This window comes from Garra rufa, chromosome 24 (assembly GCF_049309525.1).
Source record: "Garra rufa chromosome 24, GarRuf1.0, whole genome shotgun sequence".
In the NCBI taxonomy this organism is placed as follows: domain Eukaryota; kingdom Metazoa; phylum Chordata; class Actinopteri; order Cypriniformes; family Cyprinidae; genus Garra; species Garra rufa.
The window spans coordinates 29795936-29807227 of NC_133384.1; the positions used below are offsets into that span (position 1 = coordinate 29795936).

The window sequence follows — 11292 nt, forward strand, 5'->3', positions numbered from 1 at the left end:
GATTGAAACCTATATGACTTCCTGTCTTCTGCTGAACTCAAAAAAATATATTTTTGGATGCTGGAAACCAAACGGTTGATGATAGCCATTGACTTGCATAGTATTTTTTTCAGTACCATTGAAGTCAACTGCTACCAGCAACTGTTTGGTCACCAATATTCTTTAAAATATATTTTTTGGAGCTCAACAGAAAAAAGAAATGCATACAGATTTCTAACGACTCAAGTATGGACTATTTTAACAATGTCCTTACTACCTTTCTGGGCCTAGAATGTGGTAGTTGCTTTGCTGTCTATGCAGGGTCAAAAAGCTCTTGGATTTCATTGAAAATATCTTAATTTGTGTTCCAAAGATGAACAAACGTCTTAAATTTTCATTTTTGGCTGAACTATCCCTTTAAATGCTGTAAATAATGAGTAGCTTCCCCAACTCTGTGTGTGTGAGCACCCATTGAGAAGAGTTTGCTTGTTTAGTCTCCTGAAAAATGAATTTGTGGTTCTTTGTGTGTTTTGCAGCCCTATTGAGAGATCGCAGTCAGAGCATCATATCATTTATAAACTGCTGAAGGGAGTCCACAGTCTGACCTCGCAGCTGGGCTCGCAGGAACTGAAGCAGATTAGTGCCGTCACCACCGTCGAGACCTGGGACCGTGGACAGATCAGTGAGAGATATATAAATTCACACACACACACACACACACACACACACACACACACACACACACACACACACACACACACACACACACACACACACACACACACACACACACACACACACACACACACACACACACACAGACAGACACACACACACACAGACACACACAGACACACAGAGTCACATTCTTAAAGGAATAAAGCATATATGTGACCCAGGACCACAAAACCAGTCTTAAGTAGCACAGGTATATTTGTAGCAATTGCCAAAAATACATTGTATGGGTCAAAATGATAAAAAAATTTTATGCCAGAAATCATTAGGATATTAAGTAATGCCGAGTTCAGACTGCATGATTTTAGCCCCGATTTTGACTCGCCGACAGGTTTTGAGAAATCGCCGACAAATGCCCGAAATCACAGGCAAATCGGTGCTCGTTCACGCGGGTGACAATCACACAGTGTGAACTATCAAAGACGCGATCCGAGAAAATCGCCGACGTGTCGCCGACACCCGTGAGATATTTGGCATGCTAAATATCTGGACCTGTCGGCGATTCAAAATCATGGCGTGTGAAAGGTGATCTGACTGAAAATTACATCGGCGATTACCTACAGCCAATGAGACAGCAACATCCAGGCCAGCGGGAAGTTGGGGGAGGAGTTACGAAGGTATAGACAATATCAACAAGAATAGCTTCTGCTTCTTTTCTTTTCACTGCAAATGAGTGCACATGCAATTTGTATGACAATCTTCTTGCAGCTACCATTTTTTATTATAATACCAGTCTCACGTGAGAACTTGCACGCCTGACCTCGCGTTGTTTCCATGTCACTTCTCGCGTGTGTTTGGTTGTGAGACGTAGTTTGCGGACCGGGACAAAGTTGTCGCGATTCTTCCTATTGTAAAGTCATGCAGTGTGAAACCCCCTGTCGCCGATCCATCGTGCAGTGTGAACACATCTGTGACGCGATTGCTTTGAAAATCGTGCAGTCTGAACTCGGCATAAAGATCATGTTCCATGAAGATCTCGACCAAATATTGTCCTAACAAACCATACATCAATGGAAATCTTATTTATTTAGCTTTCAGAAAATGTATAAATCTCAATTTCGAAACAACACGTATGACTGGTGTTGTGGTTCAGGGTCACGTATAGTTCACTCCAAAATTTAAATTTGCTGAAAATTTAGACTATTTAATATGTAGATAAGTTTGTTTCTTCATCAGAAGTTTCTTCATCACTTGCTCACCAATGGATCCTCTGCAGTGAATGGGTGCCACTATCCATAGTATTGGAGAAGCGATGGTTTAAAGTTAAAATGCCTTTATGATGGATTTTTTTTTTTTTACAAACTTACTGCTTTCCACTTTACAAGATGTTAATTGATGGTCTGGAGTCATGTTGATTACTTATTGCGATGTTTTTATCAGCTGTTTGGACTCTCATTCTGACGGCACGGCACCCATTCACTGCAGAGGATCCATTGGTGAGCAAGTGATGTAATGCTAAATTTCTCCAAATCTGTTCTGATAAAGCAACTGAACAAAATTTTGGATGGCCTGAGGTGAGGACATTTTCAGAAAAGTTTCACTTTTGGTGATATAGTTCTTCAAAGTGATGTTAAAACTCAAATGACTGCATTTGCTATGTTTTGTTGAAGCCATTATTTTCAATATAATGGAGGTAAAAGACAAAACAGCACCATTAATTTATCATAAAAGTGCTTCATATGACTCATGCACTATATTCAAGTCTACAGAAGTCATACGATAGCTTTGTGTGAGAAATCAGTTGAAATGTGGGTTTTTCCTCTCAAACTGCTTATAGGACTAGCGTTTTTTTTAATCTATGCTGCAAACATTTTTAAATATCTTAAAAATATACTTTACTGTCTTTAAAACATTGACAGTTAATTTTTTTTTTCTTCTTCTTCGGCAAAGAAAAAGTTTTAAAAATGACATTATTAACCCGTATTTTTTTCTACTCAAACCATTTTCAGAACTGTAATAATACAGAGGAATGCAGGAACAGAAAGGTTAAATATCAATTCTGCTCTGAGTGGATGATCTCTTTTTTTGTTGTCGTTTTATGCAATCGCTTTATGCAATTGACCAATATCGGTATCGTAATTGACCAATTGTTTGTTAAAATCGGTATCGTATCGGCCCAAAAACTCCTATCGGTGCATTTCTAGTTATTGCTCATCAGGTTGTAAAGTGTCACCCATAGGTTTTAGTATATGTGACCCTGGACCACAAAACCAGTCATAAGGATCAATTTATTTTGAAATTGAGATTTATCCATCATCTGAAAGCTGAATAAATAGGCTTTCAATTGATGTATGGTCTGTTAGTTAGTATAGAACAATATTTGGCAGAGAAAACCTGGAATCTGAGGGTGCGAAAAAATCTAAATATTGAGAAAATTGCCTTTAAAGTTGTCCAAATGAAGTCCTAGCAATGCATATTAATAATAAAAAATTAAGTTTTGATATATTTACAGTAGGAAATTTACAAAATATCTTCATCGAACATGATATTTACTTAATATCCTAATGATTTTTGTCATAGAAGAAAAATCGATCATATTTGGCTATTGCTACAAATATACCCGTGCTACTTAAAGGAGAAGTCCACTTCCAGAACAAAAATTTACAGATAATTTACTCACCCCTTTATCATCCATGATGTTCATGTCTTTCTTTTTTCAGTCAATAAGAAATTGTTTCTTGAGGAAAACATTTCAGGAATTATCTCCACATAATGGATTTCAATGGTGCCCCCAAGTTTGAACTTTCAGAATTCAGTTTAAATACAGCTTCAAATGGCTCTAAACGATCCAAGCCGATAAAGAAAGGGTCTTATCTAGCTAAACGATCGGTCATTTTTTTTAACAAATTGACAATTTATATACTTTTTAACCTCAAATGCTCATCTTGTCTAAGTTCACGTATATATTTTCAATACAGTGTATGTCAAAATAACGCCAGTCTCATTTTCTTCTTCAATGTCAAAATCGTCCTACATCACTGTTTTACTTTTTTCTGTAAAGGCCGTTTGCATGTTCACATGTAAACACTGGGTCGGTACTTCTGCAGCGATGTAGGACGATTTTGAAGTTGGGGAAGAAATTGAGAGTTTTTCGACATAACCTAACTGTATTGGCCAGAAAAAAACAGAGTTCACACAGACTGGGACAAGATGAGCGTTTGAGGTTAAAAAGTATATAAATTGTCATTTTATTTAAAAAATGGCCGATCGTTTTACTAGATAAGACCCTTCTTCCTCAGCTGGGATTGTTTAGAGCCATTTGAACCTGCATTTAAACAGCATTTTGAAAGTTCAAACTTGGGGGCACCATTGACATCCATTATATGGAGATAATTCCTAAATGTTTTTCCTCAAGAAAAATAATTTCTTATCGACTGAAGAAAGAAAGTCACAAACATCTTGGATGACAAGGGGGTGAGTATATTATCTGTACATTTTTGTTCTGGAAGTGGACTTCTCCTTTAAGACTGGTTTTGTGGTCCAGGGTCACATGTAACAAAAGAGTAGATGAACTGATGTTATGCAAATTTTACTAAAGGAAACATGCCAAAAATAGTATTTTACCCCCCGGAACTCGATTGTTACCAGGGGAGCGCCCTCAAATTGCAACTGAGCTTTTGAGTAGCAATTGCGTGGGTTTTGTTGTGAAAACCTGGCAACCCTGGATAAGGGAATCCCTTATTTGCAAATAATTTCATCTGTTGTTTTTCATCCGCCGTTGTGGTGTTGTGTTGGCAAAATCATGGAAATCATCTGTAAAAATCTGTGCTTCATTAAAATCTTCCTGTTTCTATTTCCAGCTTCAGAACAGTTAATCCATGAATGTGAACCTCAGCAGTCTTATTCATGTAATATATAGGCTTCATAAACAATATTACCTCACTGCTGTTTTCTTGTTCCAGAGCCTTGCAACACATTTGGCTCACTTTCCAAAGAAGATGATTCTCTCATCCAAAACTGTTAGTTCGTATATTATATATCAGTGGCCTCATGCAACATGATCTGTCAAGAGAAATCAAACAGATCTTTCATTGGCATCGTGTTTCGCTCTCGCCTGTGAATATTGTCAAGTGTTTGGATGTGTTTCTAAAAGGTTATGAGCCCAACCCGGCATGCGTGATTTTCTATTGACGTGTTCATTCGTCTGCTAATCTGTGCTCAATACCAGTCACGTATTCTTCCAGGGCCTCTAAGCAAAAACATAAAGGAAAGACAATTTGGTGAAAGCATGAATCCGTGCCTCCACAGCGATGGTTGCCGTTTTGCAAACGTCTGGTGTTTTGGAGATGGAGATTTCTTTATTGATTCGTCTGGAGGGCGGTAATGGCTGTGGTGTGTTGTATGTCACAGATGGAGGGGGGAAGGGCTTCGTTATAGACGCAAGTTTTAGCTGCAGATGATTACAGAGCATAAACACTGTGATTTGCTGTTGATAGGCGTCTGCGCCAGGCTGAAAAGTTTGCGTGTGAGGAGTGAGAGATGTTGGGGTGTGTTTTTCCAAGTTTACAGGGGGGTTTGCTTTCGGAGAGCAGTTTTCATCCCATTCAGATCTTTGTGTCAAAATGATTTATTTGTCTGAAAGTATGGATATGACTGAAGGATATGAATGTAGCTCATTTTATAATGTGTGTGAAAATTCCTCAAAAGAATATGTGTGTATATGAAATTGTATGCTGCTTTGGGGGTGAATGATGGTGTCTTTTAATTATTTATCAAAGAAATATGATCAGTATGTTGTTGTTTTCAAAGAATAGTTTATCCAAAATTAAATTCTGTCATTATGAACTTTCCACTTTTTTCCTCCTTAATAAAATCAGCATTTTTGCAGACTGTCTTAATTTGCACTTTTGAATACTTTTGGGCTGTCAACCTCCAAAGCATTAAATTGTTTTTGTATTACAGCATTTTTTAGCATTGTTTACAGTATATACTATTATGGTGTATATACTGTAGTAATATTTATATACTTTTTATATTTTTATAATTTATTTTTTGTATTTATTTTAGATTTAATATTTGTTATAATTTTTATTAAATTATTTTTATATTTTCAGTTTTTACATTTTTTTTTAATTTGAAGTGCAATATTTACTTTTTATGTTTTAGGTTATATTTTATAAAATTACTTTTACATTTTCAGATTTAATTTTAATTTAAAGTTTCAGTAATTTAGTTATGTGCTTTTATCTTTTTTTAGTATTTATATATATATATTACCATAATTTTAATAATTATTATTAATGACAAATTAAGAATATTATCTCTCAGCATTAAATGAAAATCTAAATAAAATTAAGAATATTAATATTTCATATTTGTAAATGTAATTTCTTTAATATTATAATAATATAATCTTAATATTGATAATTATCAGTAGATTAATATTTACTTTTTTATTATTAATGTATATTTTATATTTATTATTATTTTTTATGTTTTATTTTAATAAAATTACTTTTATATTTTCAGTTTCATTGTAATTTTAGTTGAAGTTTCAGGTATTCCAGGTCTTTGGAATAATATTAATATTTCATTGATTAACAATATAATTTCTTGATGTTTAATATAGCAATAATTTAATCTTAATATTAACGATTTATTAATATTATTTGGATTACCTCTGAGCATTAGATCACGGTGAAAATAATGTAAATGATTACTATTTAATATTTGTATTGCTTGATATTTTATTAACAACATAATATTTAATATTATAATATTATTTAAACATAATATTAATACATTGTTATTAATAATAAATTAAGAATAATAACTCTGAGCATTAAATGAAAATCTAAATGAATAATATTAATGTCTGATATGTTGACAATAAGGTTCTTTAGTTAACATTAGTTAACCATATCAGTTGACATTAACTAATAATGAACTGCACTTCTACAGCATTTATTAATCTTTGTTAATGTTAATTTCAACATTTACTAATACGTTATTAAAATTGTTAACATTAGTTAATGCAGTGTGAACTAACATGAATAGTAAATACAGTAACAAATGTATTGCTCATGTTTAGTTCATGTTAGTTAGTACATTAACTAATGTTTAACTAATGAACCTTATTGTAAAGTGTTAACCTTAATATTAATAATTTATTATCAGTAAATTATTATTATTAGATTGCCTCTGAGCATTAGATTAATATTTACTTTTTATGTTTTATTATTTATATTTTTTAATAATTTTTATTAAATTAATTCTATAATTAAAGTTATCATTTTAATTTTAGTTGAAATTTTAATAATTTAGTTATGTGCTTCTGTCATTTTCTTTCCATTAATCAATTTTTTTTTTTTTTTCAATTTTCAATTTGGGTTTTAGTTATAGTACTTTAGCTTCATTTTTAAGTTAGCTGCCAATGCAACCTTTCTGATTTTATTTATTTATTTATAATTTATTTATAAGAGTATTTTAATAGTTTTAGTTAGAAACTAAATTTGATTTAATTGGAATACTTTATAATGAACTTAAGCAAGAAAAATATTGAAATTGAAGTCATTTGAAATTACATTATGATAAATAAATGATGGAAGAATCACAATCTTTAGGTGAACTTTCCTTTAAAATGTGAAATTCACTGCTCCACAGAGCATTTAAATGCAATTGTTTAGATTTATTTCTTTTTAGAATGCATGCATTTACTCATATGCTTTTCCCTAGTGTTGTTGAATCATTATAATGTGTGTAATCTCATTCTGCATGTGTGTTATTCTCTGCATAACAGAAACAGTGCTAAGATTTAACAGTCAGTCTCTTGCCCACCTGCATAATAGGGTCAAGCGTTTTGACCTGAAATAGCTGAACCGTAACTGTTGAGTGGAGGGTTTTCTAATCGAGTGTGTCTTCTGCCATATTTATCTCCCCTTCTCTTTCTCTGATTACAGTTTTCGGACATAATGGATTTTACCTCGTTCTGAAGGGCTCTGTGAAACCGTTCAACCATGAAACCCTTAAAGAGGATCAGACCGTCTCTACGGTATAAATTACGCTACTTGCTTATCAGCTGTTGAGTTTAAATTGGCCCTAACATTAAAAACATTACAGTTCATACCTTGCTGCTGACAAGCAGATTCTCAGGCAATATGCTCTTTTATTATCTACAGTTAAGACCCATTCATACCAAGAATGGAAACTATAATGATAGCTATTTTAGTATCCACACCAATGGATGATAACAAGTGTACTGTATTTGGTGTGTTTGTTCATCTAGATTTCAGCTGGAGGTTCATTTGGATCCTGTGAAGCTGTAAACGCTGTAGATGGAGGTGCCATCATCCAGTGTGTTATGACACTCGAGACCTGCGAGATTCTCAAAATATCTCGCTCTGGCTACGAGAAGCTGAAAAAGGTGCAGCAGCGTGATGCTTCACTTAACACAAAAGTGAAATGTACTTTACAGACTAGAGAAACTACAATATTTTATATTATGGCCTGTAATTGTTTTCATGTTATAGCTGATTAATGACCAGTAACTAATTTTGTCCAAATAAATGAAAAATAAAACACTAAAATTAGTTGTTTTAAAAGCTAATTTATTCATCGCCACATTATAATGTAATTATGAAAAAGGTACACTAATTTTGAGATTTGCTAATGATTATATTTTACAATGTTAATGTATCATATTACTATAATAATGTAATCTTAATTAATATTATTAAGGTATTAACATTAGTAATATGAAGATTATAAGATTAATAAAGATTAGTATTATTTGAAATTAATAATATTATTTATAATGTTTAATAGTTATTAATATTGTTTAATCTTAATATTAAACATTTATTGTCAGTAATTTTTTATATTGTTAGGATTACCTCAGAGCGTTAGATGATAGCATTTAATATTTATATTGATTCATATTGTATTAACAACATTATATTTAAGGTAATTATTTAATCATATTATAAAAAATGTTGTTGTTATTGTTCATATTAAGATGAACTCTGAGCATTAGATGACAGTCTAAATTAATAATGTAAATTTTTTTAATATAATGTATTGATATTTTATTGTATTATTTATATTATTTTGTATTTTATCAATAAATAAATATGATTAGGATTATCTTTGAGCATTAGATCATGGCGAAGATGATCTAATATTTAAATTTATTAATATTTTATAACATAATTTACATATAATATATTTCATAATTAATTATAATATTAATTATTTTCATTATTATTAATAAAGTATTAGTATTAAGTTTTATATTAAGTATTAAGTTTATTATATTAACCATATAATTTCTTAATAATTAATATTGAAATGTAATATTATTAATTTATTATTGTTAAATTATTATTATTAGGATTACCTTTAAGCGTTAGATGATGAAGATAATCTAAATGATTACTAATTAATATTTATATTGATTAACATTTTACTTATGACAATACACTGCTATGAATAATAAATTATTATTTATTTTTGCTCTGAGCTTTAGATGATGATCTAAATTAATAGTATTAATATGTAATATTCATTATATTCATATAATTTCTTAGCATTTATTATTGTAATAATAATAATTTAATTTTAAGATTAATAATTTATTAGCAGTATATTGTTATTATTATTATTATAACCTCTGAGCATTGGATGATATAATGAAGATAATCTAAAATATTACTATTTATAATGATTAATATTTTAAATAATCATAATGGTAGCAAATTATTATTTATATTAATTTATTATTTTTAATATTAACTGAACATTAGAAGACAGTCTAAATTAATATTAGTATTTATTATATTTATTAACAGTATAATTTGTTAATTAAATATTGTAATAAGTTCATCTTAAAATGAATAATTTCATTATTATTAATAATAAAATAGATTACCTTGAGCATTAGATGACATTTTAATTAATTTATTTATATATAGATTGTTGTTATTATTAAAATATTTATTAACAATATAGTTTCTTAATATTAAATATTGTAACAATTGAATATTAATCATTTATTATCAGTAAATTATTGTTATTATGATTACCTCTGGACATTGATGATGTTGAAAATGTAAATGATTACCATTTAATATTTATATTATTAATATTGTATTAATACGATGTTAATAATACAAATATAAAATGGTAATGGTTAATTAACATCGTATTTAATATTATAATTAATTAAGAAATTGCTATTAATAAATTAATACTAAGTTTAACTCTGAGCATTAGATGACAATCTAAATAATAATAGTATTTAATATTTATAATTTATTATCAGTAAATTATTATTATTAGGATTACCTCAGAGCATGACTGCAAAGATAATCAAAAACATTACGATTTAATATTAATATTTTACAACATAACACAATTATTTAATCTTAATATTCATAAATCATTGTTAATAATGAATCATTAATAGGATTAGGTCTGAGCGTTAGATGACGACAAAGATCATCTAAATGTAAATGTAGTGGTATCAAGTATGCACAATTAAATTCTGAATTATTGTTACTTTCCAAAAGTAATACATAAAAAAATCTTTGATACCAGCCAAAACCAATATGGTAGTGTGTATCCTGTCCTTGGCGTCCTAAAACGATTCCATCAAAGACACATTGTCCTCTATTGTTATTTGTAGGACCTCCTGGCACAGGACCACGAAGTTAAAGTGTCTCTGATCCAGGGTTGCCAGCTGTACCTTCACTGGCCAAAGCTTTCCATCAACCACCTGGTGGACGGCATGCAGCTAAAAACATTCCCTGCTAATCAAGGTAAGTGGGTGTCTTGATTGAATACGTGTTGTCACAATGAATCACGGCGGCGTCTCGCGCACTTTAGTTTTGTTCCGTTGACTGATGCTTAGCACCTGGACGGCGTAATGTTTTTCCTCACTTAGTGCGACACTCAACACGTTTGCCCCTAAATAAATGTGTTTATGGGTGGAGAGCACTCGAATATGATTAGAGAAAAATACAAGCTGCTCCATTACCCGCACAGCTGACTTTAATTACCGGGACGGCTGCTTTTACACCTCATTTGGGAAATATTGAAGCCTAGATATTCATTTTGGTGCATATGTTTATGTGTGTGTCATTGCAGGAGTGTCCAACGACTGTTGCTCAAATTGGGTTTGCAGCTCTCATTTCACTAATGTTGAGTTTTAGTGTGCTGGAAACGACAGGTGTTTGCTTTTTATGGACACGAATGGAACCGAATTGAAGACAAAGTCTGCTGTGACTACCCTTTTAGCCTGTTCAATCTCCCTTCCTGTCCTGGAGCTGACAGGCGGGCATATGGTGTGCTGTGGTTGCTCTGAGATATTGGGCGGAGATCGGCTATCATGGCTGAAATCTTTATTTAGTTGCTGGAATCTCTAGTCTTCTGTGGCTGCGTCCCATTATCTCAGTCCTCCCTCCAATTATACATCTTCATTCGTATCTTCCTCTTTAATGAAAGGCTTTAGCTTTTAAGTGAATCTGTTTTCTTGAAAGACACTTTTCAGTGAGATCATTCCATGCTAGACCAGATCTTTAAACATGTGCGAACAATTAAACATAAAAATTGTTCGCAGATTAGTTCACGGCAATGTGTGTT

At 31.5% G+C, this 11292-nt stretch overlaps 1 protein-coding gene across 1 annotated transcript in view; it reads left to right on the forward strand.

Annotated features, from left to right (window-relative positions):
* The window catches only part of cnbd1 (cyclic nucleotide binding domain containing 1), a 57808-nt gene that overhangs the window by 40353 nt on the left and 6163 nt on the right, over positions 1-11292 (forward strand). Inside the window, exons 5-8 of the mRNA XM_073830594.1 lie at positions 516-661; positions 7614-7705; positions 7940-8077; positions 10337-10469. Of these exons, the coding sequence (XP_073686695.1) occupies positions 516-661; positions 7614-7705; positions 7940-8077; positions 10337-10469 (509 nt within the window). The remainder of the gene's footprint in view (positions 1-515; positions 662-7613; positions 7706-7939; positions 8078-10336; positions 10470-11292) is intronic.